Below are 19349 nucleotides of genomic sequence, written 5' to 3'. Positions count from 1 at the left end.
CCCCTGTCCCCTGTCCCCTGTCCCCTGTCCCAGCACCGTGGTGGTGGCACAGGCACGACCGTGCCAGTCTGGCCCTGCTGTGCCGGGTTTTACCCCCTGTGCTCCACCGTGGCTGTGTGGGAGCCCCGCTGGTGGTCCCGAGGGTCCCGGCATGTCCCTGTCCCAGCCGTGGGCTCACCGGCTCCTCACACCTCGCTCCAGGCGCTGGGGAAGCTCCGGACAGCTTCACCACAGTACCGGGGGTGTCAATGAGGGGGATCCGCCTGCACGGGCTGCTCCTGCTGCAGGGATCCCCTTTCCCAGCTCCTGGGCTTGGAGTCTCCGAGCCCAATCCCGGCATCTCCTCGCACCCAGCTCCCAGCACAGCAGGACGTGACTGGGGTGAGAAACCCAAAAAGCGCTGAATTTGAGCCCCGAGTCGAGGCTGTGCCTCCTACAGGCTCAGAACGGCCCGTCCAGGAGCGGGTTGTCCCCTGCCACCAGGCCAGCACGGGGACAAAGTGCTGCTGTCCCCGGGATGCCCCCGGTCCTGCCCCGGCACCCCCCAGCCGCGGGGACAGGGCGACACGGGTGGCTTACGGCGCGGGGGGACACGGTGACACGGGAAGGTGACACGTGGGTGTCATGAGAGGAGCGCCAAGAGCGGGGCGGGGGGGAGATGCAGTGGCCGGTCCCTGCCCGTGGCTCTGTGCCGGTGCCCGTGGCTCGCTGCCGATGCCGGGTGATGGTGATGCCGGTTCCGGTGCAGCCCCCGAGCCGCCGGCGGTGCTGCCGGTACAGCAGCCGTGCCGTGATGCCTGTGATGGTGCCGGTGCCGCCGGTGCCGCCGGTGCCGGTCATCACTCCCGCAGTGCGGGGCTGGGGCCGGTGCCAGGTACTGCCGGTGCGAGGCGGGTTCTCGGGGGCTGCGGGCGGAGCTGGAGCCGGTGCCGGTGCCGGGGGCGGTGCCGGCGGTGCCGGTGCCGGTGCCGGTGCCGGGCGGGGCCCCCGCGGGCTGCGGGCGGTGCCGGCCCCGCCGCGGTATAAAGGGGCCGCACGGGCCGGGCCGGGCGCACAGCGGCGGCGGCGGGTGGGGAGCGGCGGCACCACCACCGGCACCTCCACGGTGAGTCCCGGCCCCTCGCTGTCCCTCCCGGCCCCGCTAGTGCCGGCTCGCGGTGCCCCCGCGGTGCGGTGAGACCGGCAGTAACGGGGGCCGGGGGTAACGGGCAGCCGGGAGCGCCGGGGGCTGCGGGACCGGGAGGAGCCGGGAGCGCCGGCGGCTGCGGGAGCGGGGGGAAGCCGGAGGAGGCTGCCCGGGAGGTGCCGCCGGGGGTCCCCGGGGCTGGCTCTGAGCCCTGCCCGCACCCCCTGCCCGCGTCCCGGCGCGCAGCCCCGTCCTGCCCGTCCCAGCCCGCAGCGGGGTGAGGGTCTGGCTGCTGCTGGGGGTCCCACCGCCCGCGCTCGGGCTGGAGGAGGGCTCCGGGCGGCCGTGATTTCCCCTGGTCCCTGACATCCCCGTGCCCTTCCCTGTCCTCCAGCCCGGCCATCGCCCGCGAGCAGCCCTGCTCCTGCTTGGGTGGGTGGGAGGTGCTGGCACCGTACACAGCGGGGTACTTGGGATCCCTGCACCTCCCCTGGCACCCCACACAGTGGGGTGTGTGGGACCCCCGCAACTCCTCTGACCCTGCCACACCGTGAAGGCGTCACCCCCAAACCAGTGACGGGTGAGGGACAGGGTGGCCGCGGGGCAGCAGAGGAGCGGGCCACCCCTGCTTTTGTTGTGGGTGACCTGATGGGAAGGATGTCCCTCTGCCCTGACGGTGCCCCGTGTCCCCGCAGATGCCAGGGAGCCTCTCCACGGCCCTGCGTGTCGTGGGGACCAGCCTCTTCGCCGTGGCGGTGCTGGGGGGAATCCTGGCCGCCTACGTCACAGGGTACCAGTTCATCCACACGGAGAAGCACTACCTCTCCTTCGGGCTCTACGGGGCCATCCTGGGGCTGCACCTCTTCATCCAGAGCCTCTTCGCCTTCCTGGAGCACCGGCGCATGCGGGGCGAGGGGCAGCCGGTGCGGCCGGGGCGCTCGGTGGCCCTGTGCATCGCCGCCTTCCAGGAGGATCCCGACTACCTGACCAAGTGCCTGCGCTCTGTCAAGCGCATCGCCTTCCCCGACCTCAAAGTGGTGATGGTGGTGGACGGCAACGGCCCCGACGACACCTACATGCTGGACATCTTCCACGACGTGATGGGCTCCGAGCGCTCCGGCAGCTACATCTGGAGGAGCAACTTCCACGCGCAGGGCGAGGGGGAGACGGAGGCTGGGCTGCGGGAAGGGCTGGCCCGCGTTCAGGCGCTGGTCCGCAGCAACACCTACTCCTGCATCCTCCAGAAGTGGGGCGGGAAGCGGGAGGTGATGTACACGGCCTTCCGGGCGCTTGGAGACTCCGTGGACTATATCCAGGTGCACGCATGGGCTGGGGGGATGTGGGCAGCGAGCGGCCCAGCGTGGGCAGAGCGGCTGTGGGTGGGACGGGAGCAGCTCCGGGAATCCTCGGTAGCGCCTGGCACGGGATCTGGCCCCGTGCGCTGGCCATGAGCCACCAGGGCTGCGGGAGACCGGCGCTGGGGTGGCTGAGGTGTTGAGCCCTGCCCGCGCTGCATCCCACGGGTGTCCCATCACCTCCTCAGCACACGGCCTGCTGTGGTGTCATCCCCTGGACAGCGTGTCCAGGTCCCCACGCGTGGTGACGGGGACAGGTCCTCCCTCGTGCCAGCAGCCAGGGATGGGTGTCCTGGGCAGCGATGCGCCGGTACCACCGGTGCTCTGCTCCCTGCCGTTGCCCGCCGGTCTCCGGGGCTCTGCCTGGTCTCGCCGTCCGTGGCTCGGGCTTGCCCGGCTGTGGGCTGGGCTGTCTGCCGGGCGCGCGTGGGCGGCGGGAGCGGGGCTCGACGTTCCCTCTGCCCCCAGGTGTGTGACTCAGACACGGTGCTGGACCCCGCCTGCACCGCAGAGATGCTCCGCATCCTGGAGGCCGACCCCCACGTCGGCGGCGTCGGCGGCGACGTCCAGGTACCCCGGCACGAGGGAGGGCAGGGCCGGGGGTCCCGGGGCGCCGCGGCGCTGCCGGGGCTCACGTCCATCCCCTCCCCAGATCCTGAACAAGTACGACTCGTGGCTCTCCTTCCTGAGCAGCGTGCGGTACTGGATGGCCTTCAACGTGGAGCGCGCGTGCCAGTCGTACTTCGGGTGCGTGCAGTGCATCAGCGGCCCCCTGGGCATGTACCGCAACGCGCTGCTGCAGCAGTTCCTCGAGGACTGGTACCACCAGACCTTCCTGGGCAGCAAGTGCAGCTTCGGGGACGACCGGCACCTCACCAACCGCGTGCTCAGCCTGGGCTACAGGACCAAGTACACGGCTCGCTCCAAGTGCCTGACGGAGACGCCCACGCGCTACCTGCGCTGGCTCAACCAGCAGACCCGCTGGAGCAAATCCTACTTCCGCGAGTGGCTCTACAACGCGCTCTGGTTCCACAAGCATCACCTCTGGATGACCTACGAGTCGGTGGTCACCGGCTTCTTCCCCTTCTTCCTCATCGCCACCGTCATCCAGCTCTTCTACCGCGGCCGCGTCTGGAACATCCTGCTGTTCCTGCTGACGGTGCAGCTGGTGGGGGTCATCAAGGCCACCTACGCCTGCTTCCTGCGCGGCAACGCCGAGATGATCTTCATGTCGCTCTATGCCCTCCTCTACATGTCCAGCCTGCTGCCCGCCAAGATCTTCGCCATCGCCACCATCAACAAGTCGGGCTGGGGCACCTCGGGGCGCCGCACCATCGTGGTGAACTTCGTGGGGCTGCTGCCGGTGTCGGTGTGGGTGGCCGTGCTGCTGGGCGGGCTGGCCTACACCGCCTACAGCCAGGACCTCTTCAGCGAGACCGAGGTGGCCTTCCTCGTCTCAGGTGCCGTCCTCTACGCGTGCTACTGGGTGGCCCTGCTCACCCTCTACCTGGCCATCGTTGCCCGCCGCTGCGGCAAGAGGCAGGAGCAGTGCGGGCTGGTCTTCACCGAGGTCTGACCGTGGGGTGGTCATTCTCTGGGTCATTCCATGCGCCATGGCGATCCAGCGTGTCAGGGTAACCACCTCCCGTCCCCTCTTCCCCATCCTGGAACCACCAGGTGCTGGGGTGACCCCACATGCTGGAGTGAGCACCCCCAGTCCCCTTTTTCCCCACCCCGGAGCTGCTGGGCAGCGCTGTGCGCTCCCAACCCTTGGCGTTTCTCATCGGATCTCGAAATCTTGCTTTTTATCTTCATTAAGATGTACATCCTACCTTTTCATTTTTCCATCCCGAGCTGGCCACGGAGAAGCCGAGCCAGGGCTGCCCATCACCCAGCCGGGTGCTGCCAGCGACATCCCAGCTGTGCCCTATGGAGCATCCCGGGGTGGAGCGCTGCTGGCTGCGCTCCCCACACCCCACTCCAGAACTTTCCACCCTTCGGTGCTTTTTACAGGGATTTCGGTCCCACCTCCACGGTGCTACAGCACTTCCCACCCCCAGGACACGGAGTCTCCGTCCAGCACGGCGCCGGCACTGCGGGCTGGTGCTGCCTCTGCCCCACGGCTGCGTGCGGGCGCGTACCCACGGGGAGCCCCCCAGGCCTCTCGGGGGCTCGGGCTGCTCCAGTGGGGCAGCGGGTCCCTTCAGCTTTGCCAAAGAGCCAAGGGGGAATCCTGGCATGGAGAAACTGGGAAAACTGGGGGGCTGTGTGCCAGCCGGGGTGCTGCCGGAGACCCTTTGGGGCCGCGTCGTGCTCCGGCCATCCCGCAGCCCCACCGCTCCCACCCCGCTCCCTTCCCGGCGGTGGGAAGATGGGGATTTAGGCAAGGTGCTTCCCAACTTTCCCCTCCCCAGGGAATTCACCTGTGGGTCCTTTTTTCAGGACTTGGATAAAAACCCCTTTCTATGACAGAGCTTTTAGCTGGTTTTTGTTTATTTAATACAAGGTTTTTTAGAAGACTTTTGTAGCTCTTTGGTATTGTCGCGAACGGTTTGTAAATCTATTTATTTTTGAAACTGCCAGGGGGATTTTTTTTTTCCCATATTTCGGGTGGAAAAAGCTGGTTTTTATATCCTGATGGAGTTGTGGAAATAAAGCCTTGAAGTGAGGACACATGGAGTGTTTTGGGGAGGGTCCCTGGTCCCCCTGCCCGACTCGAGGGAAGTTGGTCCCGAGTCCCCGAGTGGCACTGGTGTCCCTAGAGCTGCAGGGAGCGGGGAGAAGGAGACATCTCCACACTGGCACCTCCATGGATCCCTGGGACCTGCTGGACACTGTGGGCAGCCCCTGGGGTGGCACACCCTGCCCAGGCTCACAGGAATCCCTCCCTAGCAGGAGCCATGGGCCCTGGGGTGATCCACAGGGTCTGTGGCCGAGAGCTTGGTTGCTCTCTGAAAAGAGTCGGTGTGGAGGGGACATGTGACCCCCAGGAAGGGCTCTGGGTACCCAGGCACAGGACCAGGCAGCGCCAGAGTCCCCTGTGCAGGTCAGGGATGAGGTCCCAGATCTCCCCAAGTCCCTGCCGCTCGTCGCAGCAGCAGCAGCTCACAGTTCATAGCCCACACCCTTCCCCTCACACCTTCTTGGGCACGTGGGTGATGATGGGCTTGGGGCGGGTTTTGAAGAGCAGTTTGGTTTTGATGAGGGCAGTAACGGTGTAGCGGCCGTGGGGCCCCGCGGGGCTGGGCTCGGGGGCTCCTCCCTGCTTCACCAGCACGGCAAACGGCTTCTCCAGCTGCACCACCTTGCCATAGAGGATGTGGTGACCCACGATGAGCACGGGGACGCCCTGGGGAGAGCGGAGGGTGAGCCTGGGCCGGGCTGACCCCAGCAGGGCCTGGCGAGCTCCGGCCTCACCTCACGGGTGTAGTGCAGGTCTCCCAGCAGGCTCCCGGTCAGGTCCCCGCTCTGCCGGGGCTCCACCTCGCCCTGCAGCTCCACCAGCACCCACTGTGCCAGGGCCCCCGTGCCACCGCTGTGGGAGAGAAGGGGAGGGTCAGCCGGGCCCCAGGGGGCACGGCGGGCACGGGGACAGGAGCCACGGGCTCACCTGGAGACGACGATCTGCACCATGCCGGGGGCTGCAGAGACACAGTCAGGGTGGGGGACAGGAACCCCTGGCCCTTCCCCTCTGGGCCCCACAGACACCCCATGCACAGACCCTGTCCTGAGCCCGCAGATCCCGAGATCCATCCCCCCAGGCCCTACAGCATCTCCCCAGATGCTCCAGCCTCCCCTGGGCCCCACAGATCCCCAAGCCCAGATCTCCCCACAACGGGTCCCACTGCTCCCCCCAGATCCGGCCCCCAGCCCCGCAGCCGCCATGCCCAGAAACCCAGACCCATCCCCTCCCCGGGCCCCAGAGACCCCCGTGCCCAGAAACCCGGACCCCCCGGACCCCCCCTGGGGGCCCTGCAGCCTCCCCCGGACACCCCAGACCCCAAGGGCCGGTGCCCTGCTCCCCCCGTGCCCTGCTGCCCCCGTGCCGCCGCCCGGTTGCGCGGGGCGCCGCTGCCCTCCAGCGGTGCCGGTGCCGCGGGGGCAGCCCGGGGCAGCCCGGCCGGGTCTCTCGGGACCGGATCCCTCCCGCCTGCACCGTGCGCTCGCCCCGGCCCCGCTCCCGCACCCGCTGCCGGCAGCGCCCCACTGTCCCCACTGTCCCGACTGTCCCGACTGTCCCGACTCTCCCGACTCTCCCGAATCTCCCGCCGCGCCGCCGCTTCCGCTTCCGGTCCCGCGCGGCCCCGGGGCAGCTCCGGTTCCGGCGCGCACGTGGGGCGGAGCGGGGCCGGGGCCGGGGCCGGGAGCGGAGCGCGGCCCGCGGAGCGCCATGGGCGAGTTCGAGGTGCACCGGGTGCGGTTCTTCGGGCTGGTGCCGGCGGGCGTGCGCTGCCTCGCCTGCCACCCCCGCGGCGCCCGCCTGGCCCTGGCCCGCACCGACGGCGCCGTGGAGGTGTACAACTTCACCGCCAACTACTTCCAGGAGAAGGTGAGGGTACCGGCACGGGCCGTACCGGGCCCGTACTGAGCCGTACCGGGCTTTATCGAGCTTCTACCGGCCACGCACCGAGCCGGGAGCGGGCTCTGCTTGGCCCCCTGGGTCCGTACCGAGCCTGTGCTGAGCCTCACCGAGGCCGTACCGGGCTTTGTGCGGCCCGGCTGATCCGTACCGGGTCGTCCCGGTGCGGTCCGGTCCGTGACCCCGTCCCTGCGCAGGTGATCCCCGGGCACGAGGCGCGGTCGGTGGAGTCGCTGTGCTGGGCTGCCGGGGACCGGCTCTTCGGGGCCGGGCTCGGCGGGGACATCACCGAGTTCGACCTGTGCGGGCTGAGCGCGGCCCGCGGCGTGGATGGCGGCGGGGGACCCATCTGGAGCATGGTGGCCAACGGCACCGGCACCCAGCTGGCGGTGAGTCCCGCCGGGAGCGGCTCCGGGCGCGGGGGAGAGCGTCCCGCTGTGCCCCGCGCTGATCCCGACCCCCGCAGATCGGCTGCGAGGACGGCTCCGTGAAGATCTTCCAAGTCATTCCTGGGGGGATCCAGTTTGAGCGGAACCTGGACAGGCGGAAAGGTGGGTCCTGGCTGCGGCACCATCCCTCTGTCCCTCCGGGCGTCCCGGTGAGCTGCGAGCCCACGGGCTCTCACACGGACCTTCCCTCCCCAGGCCGTGTCCTGTGCCTGTCCTGGCACCCCTCGGGCACTCACATCGCAGCTGGCTCCATCGACTTCTTCCGCGTGATTGATGTCACTTCAGGTACCTCCTGTCCCGGGAGCATCCCCATCCCATCCCCATTCCATCCCATCCCATCCCAATCCCATCCCATCCCCATCCCCATCCCCATCCCCATCCCCATCCCCATCCCATCCCCTGGGACTGCTGGCACCCACCGGCCCCGCTGTGCCCCCGGGGATGCCCCGGCCACCCCCAACCTTCTCCACTCCAGGCCAGACGGTTCAGAGGATCATGGTGAACCACCAGGTGGAGAAGGCCAAGCGCGAGTGCGTGGTGTGGGCCATCGCCCTCCTGTCCAGCGGCACCGTGGTCAGCGCCGACTCCTTTGGGAGGGTGCAGTTCTGGCACTGGGAGCAGGGCACGCTGGCAGAGTCCCACACCATCAGCACCTCGGCCGCGCTCTCGCTGGCCGTGTCGGAGGTGGGTGACACCCGTGGGTCCCTGCCCAGGGAGCGGGAGCTGCTGCGCTCGGTGCCACCCGGCAGCGCCCTCCTGTTGTTCCCAATCTGCTGCCACAACCTCGTCCCGTTTTTCCTCCGCAGAAGGAGGACAGCATCGTCGTGGGCACCTCGACCGGGGCCACCTACCAGCTGCAGCTGCTGCCAGTGAAGCTGGGCGGGTCGGAGAAGCGCTGGGTGCGGACAAAGCCCTTCCAGTTCCACAGCCACGACGTGCGGGCCGTGGCGCACAGCCCCACCGCCCTCATCTCCGGGGGTAGGACTGCCGGGAGCACCGGGGCTGGGCTGGATCTCCCCTCCCAGTACCCGCTGGGCTGACCTGTGCTTGGCTTCCAGGCCTGGACGCCCAGCTGGTGATCCGCCCGCTGATGGAGAAGGTGCAGAAGAAGGGCTACGACGCAGTGCTCCGGAAATTCACCTTCCCCCACGTGAGTGACGCGTGAACTGGGGTCTTGGAGCTGCTGGGGCTGGCAGCGCTGGATCTCCCTGCCCCTCCAGGTGCCCTCATTGCCCTGCCGGGGTTCCTTCCCTGTGCCTGGGTCCCTCCTCTGCCCCGCTGTGTCTCCTTTCCTGGTACATCTGAAGGCTCCTGCCAAGGAGCAGTGGAAGTTGTCAGGCTGGTCCTGCTGGTCCTGCTGGGTCTCCATCTCCAGCTCCCATCCCACGGGACCTGATTTCCCTGCACTCCCCCGCTGTGGAGTCTCCAGCACCGCAGGGCATTCCGGCTGTGCCCCAGCCCGTTGTGCCAGGCTGCGGGTCCATGACATCCTGCCTGTTTTTCCACGCAGCGACGCCTCGTCTCCTGTGCCAGGAAAGCCCGGCTGCTCCTCTTCCAGTTCTCCCAGTACCTGGAGCTCTGGAGACTTGGCTCCACCGAGGAGACTGGTGAGTCACAGGTGCAGCTCTCCCGTGTCAGCTCCCTTGCAGAGCCCGTTCTGCCAACAGGATTTTGGGATGGAGCTGTCCTGGGCCTCAGGGAAGGGTCTGGGCGCTCCCCCAGGATCCCCAACTGCTCAAAGAGCCCCGTGTGGTTTTCCCACGATCACTGATGGTCCGTGTGGTTTCTTTCCCAGGAAAGGACGGCGAGGTCCTTCCCTTGTGCCGGATGCCCGAGCACCTCGTGCAGCTCAAGAGCAAGGTAGGGCTGAGGTCAGTTGAGGGGCGTGTGCTGGGCTCTGGGTGTCCCCCGGGCCCCCCTCAGTCCCGTGGCATTCCCAGGGCCCAGAGCACATCTACTGCAGCTGCGTCTCGCCCTGCGGCACCTGGGTCGGCTACTCCACGGCCTCGCGCTTCCAGCTCTACCGCGTGCGCTGTGACGGGGACGGCGTCAGCCTCAGGAAGGTCAGAGGGGTGGGGGGGTCCCGGGGGCTGGCCTGGCCGCTGTCACTCGTGGGGAGCGTGGGTGACAGTGGGGTGACTGCCAGGGCTGCGTTCTCCCCGCTCCCAGGTCCCCAAAGCGCCCAAGCTGCTGCCTCCAGCCTACCAGCTCCAGTTCTCCGCCAACTCCGAGAGCCTCTTCGTCGCCTCCGCCCGAGGATCTGTCCACGTCTTCCAGCTGCTGGAGCCGGGGGGCTGCAAACACCTGCACACGCTGCAGCCGCCCTCAGGTGTGAGCTGGGGGGAGCTGGGGGTTCCTGGGCTCCGTGTCCCCCTCCTCTGTGGGTGCACAGGCGGGGTGTCCCCCTTTCCTGCCCTGAGAGGTGTGAGATTCTCTCCTGGGGGTGTTTGTGCCCTCGTGGGCTGGCACTGGACAATCAGGGGGGCTGGGGCTGGGTGTCTCCGGGGCTTTGGGGCTCCCAGCACCCCTCTGAGCCCCAGGGTCTCTGCAGGCTGCTCCGAGGCCGTTTACCTGCTGGCGCCAAGCGCAGATGGGCACTGGCTGGCAGCCGTCAGCGGCGACTGGGCCATCCACGTCTACAACCTGAAATGCTTCAAGGTGAGCCTGGGAGTGATCCCCCAGCCTCAGGGGATGTGGGATGGGGGGCTCAGCAGGCAGGGCCCCCCTGGGAGCCGTCACTGCGTCCCCGGAGCAGGGCTGGGGTGGGTGTGTGGGTAGGGGGATCAGAGGCAGTCCTGGAGGTTCTGGTCAGGGGTGGGAGTGTGGGAGAGGTGTCAGCGGTGGCCCTGGTGGGTCCTGGCAGTGCACTGTCCCCTCCTGCAGCATCACTGCGTGGTGCCCAGCTACAACTGCGCCGTATCGGCCCTCGCCATCCACCCCAGCACCAACAACCTCGTCATCGCCTACTCGGACCAGCAGGTAGGAGCTGTCCTGCTCGAGCTCTCGTGGCTCTGCCCCCGTCCCTGTGCTGTCTCCCTGCCTTCAGGGCTTTGTGTCTTGGCTGGGGACCTGGCTGGAGCTGCCGGCGTGGCGGTGCTGCCGGGAGCAGACGCCCCTGAGCCGCCCCGTGTCCCCGCTGTCCCGCGCAGCTGATGGAGTTCAGCATCCCCGAGAAGCAGTACACGAACTGGAGCCGCGCCGTGCAGAGCTGGGGGCTGCACCGCGCCTGGCTGGAGCGGGACTCGCCCATCACGCACATCGCCTTCAACCCCAAGAACCCCGCGCACATCCTGCTCCACGACACCTACCTGCTCTGCATCCTCGACAAGTCCCTGGTGAGCCGGGGGGCTGGGGGTGCCTGGGGTGAGCTCCGGTGGCAGCGCTGACCTGGGCCGTGCCCGCTCTCGCAGCCCCTGCCCGACGACAGCGCCCTCCTGATGAACCAGAGCGCCCTGAAACAGCTCCCGGAGACGGCCAGGAAGCGGCAGCTCCACGCCTTCAAGATCTGCAAGAAGTTCCAGGTGGGTGATGGCGTCAGGGAGGTGCTCGGGCTCTGCAGAGGGACTTTGAACAAGGATATGGACAGGACACAGGGAATGGCTTCCCACTGCCAGAGGGCAGGGTTGGATGGGATAGTGCGGTGGAATCCTTCCCTGGGAGGGTGGCAGGCCCTGGCACAGGGTGCCCAGAGAAGCTGTGGCTGCCCCTGGATCCCTGGAAATGTTCCAAGTTGCGTGGGGCTTGGAGCAGCCTGGGATAGCGGAAAGTGTTGCTGCCCATGGCAGGGGGTGGAACAAGATCCCTTTAAGGTCCTTTCCACCCTAAACCATTCCCTGATTGCACGATTCCCATCTGCTGCCTGGCAGCCACTGCTCTTCATGGATCTGCTGGATGAGAACTGCCTGGTTGTGGTGGAACGACCCATCATGGACTTCAAAACCCAGCTGCCTCTGCCCGTCCAACAGAAGAAATTTGGCACCTGAGAGCAGAAGAAGCCACTCCAACCTTGGGAACTGTCTCTGTGCTGCCTTCCTGGGGCACTGTAAGAATTTTCTTAAGGTGCTGTAGGAATAAAACCTCACTGTTCCGTACATGGCCAGGCTCAGGGCTCATCCTTGTGCGTGATTCCCTGTTGTCACACCACCATCACGTCATCATGATCTTCATATCCTTCCAGTTCTCCTCCCCGGTGTTGCGGGGACAAGGTGATACCCAAATGCCATCCCTTTTCCCTCCCAGTGTCTAATCCCAGTGTTGGCTTCTCTCTCCCCTGCGGCCACATGGATCCCTGAGTGCTGCCTGGAGCCGGGAAGCCTCATTCCCTGAGGACGGGGGTCTGTGGGTGTTGTGTGGGGCAGGGAAGCGTCATTCCGCCAGGATGGAGGGAGCGAAATCGGGGATCCCCGGACAACACGGGAGATTTACCGCGCACCTCGTGAAATAAATCGCAGCGCGCCAAATAAACCCCGGCGCCAGACATGGCGTGCGGGGGGCGTGGCTTCCTAAGCCCCGCCCCCCGGCTCGACCAATCACAGCAGCGGCGGCTGAGCCGCCGCCTCTCTGATTGGTGGAGGCGGGGCGGGGACGGGGGGGCTCCACCCCGTCCCCCCCGTGCCCCGGGGCCAATCTCAGCGCGCCATGCGGGCGGGGGCGTGGCCGCAGACCGCGCCCTCTCTGCCAGGCCACGCCCCTTCCCCGGTGACCGGCGGCGGCGGCGGCGGCGGCGGCGGCATGGCCGTGTGGACCCGGGCTTGTAAAACGGGGCTGCTGGAGCTGCTCCTGCGGGAACGCTGGGTCCGCGTGTCGGCGGAACTGACCGGGGAAACGCTGAGCTTAACGGCGGAGCCGGGAACCGGCGATCCGTCGGTGGTGAACGGCGTGGTGAACGGCAACGCGGAGGCGGCGGCACCCGGTGGCGTGAGGAGGGTGCGGGTGGTGAAAGCGGAGGCGGGAGGGCTCGGGATCAGCATTAAGGGAGGTCGGGAGAATCGGATGCCGGTGCTGATCTCACGGATCTTCCCGGGATTGGCGGCGGAAAGGAGCGGGGCGCTCCGGTTAGGCGACGCCATCCTCGCTGTTAACGGCGTCGATCTCCGCGATGCCACCCACGATCAAGCTGTGCAGGCGCTGAAGAGAGCCGGGAGGGAGGTCATCCTTGAAGGTAACGCCTAAACCCCTTCCTCTCCCCTCGAATCCCCGGTACGGGCCCCTGGTGCTCTCCTGTCCCCCGCCGTGGTGCTCCCCCGCCGTTACCGGCTCCCACCACACCTCCCTGCCGCTGTCACCGGACTCCCGGAGCCCCTTTGGGTTTCTTTTCCGGGTGTGGGACGCCGCTCCCTCCACCCCAGTCCTTGCGGGTGTGTGTGCCCCCAGAACCCCCAACCCACGGTGGCACGCCCAGGCACGGGCACAGGCACTGGGGTGTTCCCCCCGCGGTCGGGGGGCAGGATGGGGATCCCTGGGGACAAGGACAGGACATCTCCACTGATTGTGTCCCTCAGAGACAGATCTGGGGTCCCCAGGGACAGACCTGGGGTCCCGCAGGATGGACTTGGTATCCCCTGGCTGTGGTGTCCCCCTGAACAGGTTGTCCCCTGCCCTTGGTGACAGAATCCCCAGGCTGGTGATTGTCCCCGGGGAGGGCTGTGACCCCGGGTATTGGTTCAGGTTCCATGTCCCTGCGGGCTCAGCCTCCCCGCGGGCTCGGTGTCCCCGTGGGCCCCGTGCCCACAGCACAGCTGGCTCGGGACTGGCCTGGCGGAGCCACCGGCTCCTGCCCGACCTGTTCCCGGCAGCCTGACAAGCTCGGGCAGGACCTGCCCGGCCCGGCGGCGCGGCACAGGGCCGCTGCCACGGGGCACCGCAGGGACACCAGCCCCCGTGGGGGTCAGGGTGGGCCACACAGCGCTGTGGTGCCACACACACGGTCCTGGTGTCCCGGCACGTCCGTCTGTCCTCCGCTGCTCGGGGCTGTTCCATGGACGCGGTGCCTGTCGGGCACAGGGTACAGGAACGGGTGCACACCTGGCACAGGTGCTTGGGCACGGCTGGGGCGCTGCAGGGGCCGAGGTGGAGCAGCGGTGTTGGGCTTGCTGCTTTGGCCGGGGCTGCTGTCGGACACAGCGAGAGTCCCCACGGGACCCTGCGCCTGATCCAGCACGTCCTTCCTCGTGCTGCCTGGCCGTTTGATCCTGTCCCACAGGAGCTCCAGCCCGTGCTGTGTTTGTCCCTGGTTTCCGCCACGGGCACAGGCATTGTGGCAGACGCCCCTTTCCTTTCCTTTCCTTTCCTTTCCTTTCCTTTCCTTTCCTTTCCTTTCCTTTCCTTTCCTTTCCTTTCCTTTCCTTTCCTTTCCTTTCCTTTCCTTTCCTTTCCTTTCCTTTCCTTTCCTTTCCTTTCCTTTCCTCCGATGGCTGTGGTGGGACCATCCGGTGGTCAGCTGGTGGGGGACATTGGCCTTGGCGTCCAGCCCCGTCCCTGCTCACCAGCCCCGGAGCTGTGACCTCCCTGGCAGGTGCCAGAGCTTCTCCCGGGCTCCGTGCCAGTGCTGGAGGGGGAGCCGTCAGCCCCACACCAGCATCCCCGTGGGGCTGGTGTCACCCACGCTGGGGGCTGGGTTTGGCCTCAGGGCTCACGGCGAGAGCCTCCCCGGGCACCCACAGGCCCTGTCTGGGGGAAGGGAGCCCTTCCGCCCCGGCTGTGGGTGCGGTGCCGGCCGTGGGCACGGCCCAGGGCACAGGCCCGGGGAATCCTGCTGGGTGCTCCCTGCTGGGTGCTCCCTGCTGGGTGCTCCCTGCTGGGTGCTCTCTGCTGGGTGCAGGGGCTCGGCCCGCTGTGCAGCCGGAGCAGCCGGAGCTGCCTCCTTCCTGCAGCGGGACAGGCCAGGGGCGCAGGCGACAGCTGGGTTTCCTCTGTGGCGAGCGCGTGGGTGGGGCGGCAGTGGCTGTGCCGGGGTGATGGTGGCTGTCCCAGGGCAGCGGTGGCAGTGCTGGTGCAGCCGTGTGCTGCTCGCCAGCTCGCCAGAAGCAGAAGGGGTGGGTCGCAGGTGCCCCCACCCACGCGCCTGCTGGCACAAGGTGCTTCCACGTCCTGCCTGCACCATGGATGCGACCCACTGAGAACTGGGAGCCGGTTCTGCTGCCCCCACCACGGGCAGACACAGTCCTGGGCACCCACCATTCCCGGTCTCCACGGGGCACCACGCTCCTCTGGCAGCGCCCTGGCGCAGCACTCAGGCCCAGCTTGGCCTCTCACCCTGCTGACTCCATCGGGGTCAGTGCCCGCGCCCAGGCTCGCAGCGCTGTGAGCTGGAGCCCCCATGGGCTGAGCTCCCTCCCAGTGCTGGAGGCAGCTGCCCACATCTGGCAAACATCTGCCGAGCGGCCCCGCAGCGGGAGCTGCTGGCGGTGCTGCTGCCCGCGGCGCTCCCTGCCCTGCCCTGCCCTGCTCGGCCCGGCAGCGGGATTAGGGGTGCGGGGACAGCGGTAATCCCGGGATCAGCACGGCGGCAGCTAATATTAACTCGTGTGCTGCCCACAGCAAGGGCAAGCGCCTCGTGTCAGCACTATGGCTCAGCAGAACTGGTGGGAAGGCGGGGGGCTGGTGTCTCCTGCCCACTCCCCCTGCCTGCTGTCCCATCCTTGCTGCCCCTCCCCACTCGGCAGCCCCGCAGCGAAGGGTTGGCAGCGGCACAGCCCGGGTCCCACCAGCAGCGTTGCTCCCCCTGCAGAGGGCCTGGCTGTGGCATTGTGCCGGCTCCAGGATCCTTTCACCGCTCGCTATTTGCTGTTTCGGTTGGGTTTTCCCTCTCACTGCCCCGTCTCTGTCCCCAGCGCGTCCCTCCCTTGGCCGGGGCTGCCGGGGCCGGCCCAGAGCCGTGTCCGGGCGGGGGTCCAGGGCTGCTGTCAGCGGGGTGGTGCTGGGGTGGGACAGTCCGGGGGGAGCAGGAGCTGGAGCTGGTGCCTCCTTCCTTCCTTCCCGGCCTGGAGAGGCGCGTGGAGCCGGGATGTCTTGGCTGCACACCCTCCTCCTGGCCCTGCGGCTGCCGTCGGGGCGTGAGCGGCAGCGCCGGCTCAGTCAGCATCGCTGGCAGTGCTGGAAACTTGGCGGGCACAGTCCTGGCTGCTCCGACAGCGGCAGGGCAGGATGGGACCAGGATGGGCTGCAGCCTGACCTCCCGCCCAGCACCATTGTCCTGTGGCGCCTTCCCCTTCCTACACCCGCGCCGGCAGCGGGGTGAGCTGCCAGCACCGTCCTTCACCCGGGACATCCCTGACCCGGACAGGGTGGGATCCCCCCCCCGAGACCCTCCAAACCTTGCTGCGTGAGGGTCACGTCACCCTTTCAGACCGACCCCGGGGCACGGGGCGGTGGCGTGGGGGAGCAGGACCCTCCCCACGCCTGACTGTGCCCCCGCTCCCCCCAGTGAAGTTCATGCGGGAGGTGACCCCCTACATCAAGAAGCCGTCGCTGGTGTCAGACCTGCCGTGGGAGGGGGCGGCCCCGCAGTCCCCCAGCCTGAGTGGCAGCGAGGACTCGGGGTCCCCCCAGCACCAGGGCCCCCGTGACCGCAAGGTGATCCCCCTCAAGATGTGCTTCGCCGCCCGGAACCTCAGCATGCCCGACCTGGAGAACAGGTGAGGGCAGGGGCTGCCCGTGGTGCCGGTGTGGGAGATCCTGCTCCCCAAAGGACGGGACCGGCTCTGCCCACCAGTGCCAGTGTGGGGGACCCCATGTGCACCCCATGGACACCCTGGGTGCAGCTGGGGGCTGCACCTCGCTGAGGCCATGAGCCCCGGCTTTGCCCACTGGGCCGTGGAAGGACACTCCAGAGGGTTTGGCCAGGGCCAGGGCTATGCCGTGTTCCCTCCCAGACCACTGGCAGCCCCTCTGCCTTAAAATGAGGGCTAACAGCCCTGGCAGGTGGAAATGCACAGTGGAAGCCCCAAACCAGTGCTGTGCTGGGCATGGGCTCACTCTGCCGGCGCTGATGTCCCACCCCGGGCCGTGTCCCTGTCCCCTCACAGGCTGATCGAGCTGCACTCGCCGGACAGCCGGAACACGCTGGTGCTGCGGTGCCGGGACACGGCCACGGCCCACGCCTGGTTCAGTGCCCTGCACGCCAACATCACCGCGCTGCTGCCACAGGTCCTGGCTGAGCTCAACGCCACGCTGGGCTCTGGCAGCCCCACGGCTGGCGGCCGGGAGGTGAAGCACATCGCCTGGCTGGCCGAGCAGGTAGGCACTGATGGGATGTGCCAGGCTGCTCCCAGGGACAGCAGCGCCAGCGGGATGTGCCGGGGATGCCGCTGGGGCTGTGGGTGCAGCCGGGGAGCCCAGCCTGGACACTGGCTCTGCTGCTCTCCCGTCCAGCTGTGCCTCGATGATGGCAGGGTTTCCCATGCCCTCAGCCCCTTCTCCCACTGGGATTTTCCAGATGGAACCCCTCATCAGACCCTCCCTATTCCATGAATTCACTGCCTGAGAGCTGCAGCTGGCCCTGGCAGTGTGGTGAGCAGGACCCCTGCGGGCTGCTCCCAGCGCGGTTTCCCAGGATGGCAGCGCTGTGTGTGCTGCCTGGCAATGGGGAACGCTGGGCTGGGGCTCTGACCACGGGCTCAGGGGTTGGGCTCCCGGGCTGTGGCGGGTGCCTGCAGCCCCTGGCACCCCTCATGGTGCCCTGGTGCCCGGCAGGTGCGCCTGGACGGCGGGCGGCAGCAGTGGCGGCCGGTGCTCATGGCAGTGACAGAGAAGGACCTGCTGCTCTACGATGGGATGCCCTGGACCAGGGACGCCTGGGCCTCGCCCTGCCACAGCTACCCGCTGGTGGCCACCAGGTGAGCTGGGGCTGGGCCCCCTCGGGCCGTGGCTCTGCCTCACAGCCAAAAACCCACGAAACGCCGATGGGGTGACACCGGCGCTGCCGTCGCGCCCCGGACCCCCAGCCACGCGCTTTCCCTCCAGGCTGGTGCACTCGGGCTCCGGGCGCCGCTCGCCCGCGCTGGGCTCGGAGCTGACGTTCGCCACGCGGACGGGCTCTCGCCAGGGCGTGGAGATGCACGTTTTCCGCGTGGAGACCCACCGGGACCTGTCCGCGTGGACGCGCGTCCTGGTGCAGGGCTGCCACGCCGCCGCCGAGCTGATCAAGGAGGTGACCGTGGGTGAGTGCCGCGGCGCTGGGACCCCCTGGCTCCCCCCGTGCTCCGCTCCGGGGCTGCTGACAGCGGCTGTGCCCGCAGGCTGCACGCTGGGCGGGCAGGAGGTCCAGCTGTCCATCCACTACGAGGGCGGGTTCACCATCTCCCGGGACGAGCCAGGCGCCAGCGTCCTCTTCCGCTACCCCTACGAGCGGCTCAAGATGTCTGCGGATGACGGCATCAGGATGCTCTACCTGGATTTCGGGGGCCCTGAGGGGGAGCTGGTGAGGAGGGGGCAGCCAGGCTCACCCCCTGCTTTGGGGGGTGGTGGGAGACTTTCTCCAGGGGACCCCCTGCTCCCTCCTGCTTCCCCCCATTCCTCCAGCCTCCCAGACTCACTGGGATTGGAACTCCCAGCCCTGCGATCCCGCAGTGGGACTTGGGGGCGGCTGACCCCACTCTCCATCTCCCCCCAGGCGCTGGACCTGCACTCCTGCCCCAAGCCCATCGTCTTTGTCCTGCACACCTTCCTCTCGGCCAAAGTCACCCGCATGGGGCTGCTGGCATAGGTGCCCCAGCCGCCTCGCCCTGTCACGGACCAGCTGGGGGTCACAGAGCCCCCCAACCTCTCCTGCCCCATCGGTGCCTTGCTGGGGCTGGGATTGCTGCCCTGGGAGCCGCCGGGAATGCGGCAGCACGGCTGCGGGGGGTGAGCCCCTCCTGCCCCTCACCAGCACTCCCGGCCCCCCCCAGTGCCCCGGGGGTTGGGGTACACACACCAGCTTTAATCCCCCCGGGGCTGAAGCCATCGCTGATCTCACCGCCTGTGCCTTGGAGCCTGGGGAACCCCTGGTGTCCCCAACTCCTGTCTAGGGGAGCCAGTGTCCCCCTGCCTTGGGGCTTCCCCCAAAGAGGTCACATTGTCCCCACATGGGATGGGGCTGGGGCTGTGGGACCCCCCCCCAATTGCTGCATGACAGGGTCTCCACGCCCCACTCAGGGTGGGGGGACACATTTGTCTTACAAGGGGCACTCAGGGGTGCAAAGGGGGGTCCTGGTCCCTGGGGCTTGACCTCCCCCCCATGCCCCACTGCCCCCCAGGAGTGACCCCCAAATCTCCCAAAGGCTGAACAAACGCCGTGTCTCTGCCCAGGGCTGGGGCTGCAGGGGACCCTCCCGGGGCCGCTCCTCCCCAGCCGCCGGGGGCTCCCCGGGGCAGGACACGTAGATTGATGCACTTTTCGCTTTTTGTACTTTCCCTCCCTCTGGGGGCAGCTCCCACACCCTGCGGGGCTGGGGGGCCCTGGAAGGGCCGCAGTGGGACCTCCAGGGCTCCCCCCTCCAGTGGGTCCCCAGTACCCCCCAGCCAAACTCCCGCACGGTTCTCTGCTTCTGGGGGGCTGTGCTGGCCAGGGGTGCTGTGGGGTCCTGTGGGGTGCTGGCTCGGGGTGCTGCCCCCCCTCCTTCTATTTTTGTATTCTTTGTAAATCGCTATTTATATCAGATTGCCTTTTCCAGGGGCTCCGGGTCTCACTGAGTCTGGCCTGGGGGTGGTGGGAGGAATAAGGGTCTCTGGAGGGAGTGGGGAGGGGGTGTCTGGGGGAGCTGGGCAGCTGGGGGAGTCTCTGGGGATGATGGAAGGACTGGGGGGGTCTCTGGAAGGAATGGGGGGATCTCAGGAAGCTGGGGCAGGGTCTCTGCGGG

At 68.0% G+C, this 19349-nt stretch overlaps 4 protein-coding genes across 7 annotated transcripts; 3 read left to right on the top strand and 1 right to left on the bottom strand.

Moving 5' to 3' along the window:
- The first annotated feature begins 1039 nt into the window (after positions 1-1039).
- On the top strand, positions 1040-4974 carry HAS3 (hyaluronan synthase 3). Its single transcript, XM_040075788.2, has 4 exons — positions 1040-1105; positions 1822-2442; positions 2950-3051; positions 3134-4974. Exons 2-4 carry the CDS (start codon positions 1822-1824, stop codon positions 4055-4057), a joined length of 1647 nt encoding a protein of 548 aa, XP_039931722.1. The 5' UTR covers positions 1040-1105; the 3' UTR covers positions 4058-4974.
- Positions 4975-5424: 450 nt separating this feature from the next.
- Positions 5425-6734, bottom strand: CHTF8 (chromosome transmission fidelity factor 8). 3 transcript variants are annotated; one of them, XM_040075789.2, is made up of 4 exons: positions 6668-6734; positions 6092-6122; positions 5899-6016; positions 5425-5830 (listed from the first exon to the last, which is right to left on the bottom strand). In XM_040075789.2, the coding sequence occupies exons 2-4, from the start codon at positions 6112-6114 to the stop codon at positions 5615-5617; spliced, it is 357 nt and encodes a 118-aa protein (XP_039931723.1). In that variant the 5' UTR covers positions 6115-6122; positions 6668-6734; the 3' UTR covers positions 5425-5614. The 3 variants fall into 3 exon arrangements, with proteins under 3 accessions (XP_039931723.1, XP_039931725.2, XP_058278039.1); XM_040075791.2 differs by lacking the exon at positions 6668-6734 and having other exon boundaries at positions 5425-5785; positions 6092-6250; XM_058422056.1 differs by lacking the exon at positions 6668-6734 and having other exon boundaries at positions 6092-6237.
- A 137-nt stretch (positions 6735-6871) lies between these two features.
- UTP4 (UTP4 small subunit processome component) lies at positions 6872-11600 on the top strand. Its single transcript, XM_040075204.1, has 16 exons — positions 6872-7030; positions 7258-7449; positions 7527-7611; positions 7705-7794; positions 7985-8193; positions 8316-8487; positions 8568-8659; positions 9020-9116; positions 9305-9369; positions 9450-9572; positions 9679-9838; positions 10061-10167; positions 10393-10488; positions 10659-10844; positions 10920-11030; positions 11376-11600. Exons 1-16 carry the CDS (start codon positions 6872-6874, stop codon positions 11490-11492), a joined length of 2061 nt encoding a protein of 686 aa, XP_039931138.1. The 3' UTR covers positions 11493-11600.
- A 618-nt stretch (positions 11601-12218) lies between these two features.
- On the top strand, positions 12219-19140 carry SNTB2 (syntrophin beta 2). 2 transcript variants are annotated; one of them, XM_058422057.1, is made up of 8 exons: positions 12304-12421; positions 12549-12670; positions 15935-16145; positions 16536-16746; positions 17203-17345; positions 17473-17669; positions 17748-17929; positions 18122-19140. In XM_058422057.1, the coding sequence occupies exons 3-8, from the start codon at positions 15943-15945 to the stop codon at positions 18212-18214; spliced, it is 1029 nt and encodes a 342-aa protein (XP_058278040.1). In that variant the 5' UTR covers positions 12304-12421; positions 12549-12670; positions 15935-15942; the 3' UTR covers positions 18215-19140. The 2 variants fall into 2 exon arrangements, with proteins under 2 accessions (XP_039931139.1, XP_058278040.1); XM_040075205.2 differs by having other exon boundaries at positions 12219-12670.
- Positions 19141-19349: the final 209 nt, after the last annotated feature.

This window comes from Hirundo rustica, chromosome 11 (assembly GCF_015227805.2).
Source record: "Hirundo rustica isolate bHirRus1 chromosome 11, bHirRus1.pri.v3, whole genome shotgun sequence".
Lineage (NCBI taxonomy): Eukaryota > Metazoa > Chordata > Aves > Passeriformes > Hirundinidae > Hirundo > Hirundo rustica.
This window is presented reverse-complemented; position numbering and strand designations above follow the sequence as displayed.

Coding starts and splice junctions, on each gene's coding strand:
- HAS3 (XM_040075788.2), top strand. CDS start 1,822: ATGCCAGGGAGCCTCTCCACGGCCCTGCGTGTCGTGGGGACCAGCCTC. Junction 2,443..2,949: donor ACTCCGTGGACTATATCCAG/GTGCACGCATGG, acceptor CTCTGCCCCCAG/GTGTGTGACTCAGACACGGT. Junction 3,052..3,133: donor GCGTCGGCGGCGACGTCCAG/GTACCCCGGCAC, acceptor TCCCCTCCCCAG/ATCCTGAACAAGTACGACTC.
- CHTF8 (XM_058422056.1), bottom strand. CDS start 6,234: ATGGATCTCGGGATCTGCGGGCTCAGGACAGGGTCTGTGCATGGGGTG. Junction 6,017..6,091: donor GTGCAGATCGTCGTCTCCAG/GTGAGCCCGTGG, acceptor TCTCTCCCACAG/CGGTGGCACGGGGGCCCTGG. Junction 5,831..5,898: donor ACCTGCACTACACCCGTGAG/GTGAGGCCGGAG, acceptor CGCTCTCCCCAG/GGCGTCCCCGTGCTCATCGT.
- UTP4 (XM_040075204.1), top strand. CDS start 6,872: ATGGGCGAGTTCGAGGTGCACCGGGTGCGGTTCTTCGGGCTGGTGCCG. Junction 8,488..8,567: donor CACCGCCCTCATCTCCGGGG/GTAGGACTGCCG, acceptor CTTGGCTTCCAG/GCCTGGACGCCCAGCTGGTG. Junction 8,660..9,019: donor GGAAATTCACCTTCCCCCAC/GTGAGTGACGCG, acceptor TTTTCCACGCAG/CGACGCCTCGTCTCCTGTGC.
- SNTB2 (XM_040075205.2), top strand. CDS start 12,241: ATGGCCGTGTGGACCCGGGCTTGTAAAACGGGGCTGCTGGAGCTGCTC. Junction 12,671..15,934: donor GAGGGAGGTCATCCTTGAAG/GTAACGCCTAAA, acceptor CGCTCCCCCCAG/TGAAGTTCATGCGGGAGGTG. Junction 17,930..18,121: donor GGGGCCCTGAGGGGGAGCTG/GTGAGGAGGGGG, acceptor ATCTCCCCCCAG/GCGCTGGACCTGCACTCCTG.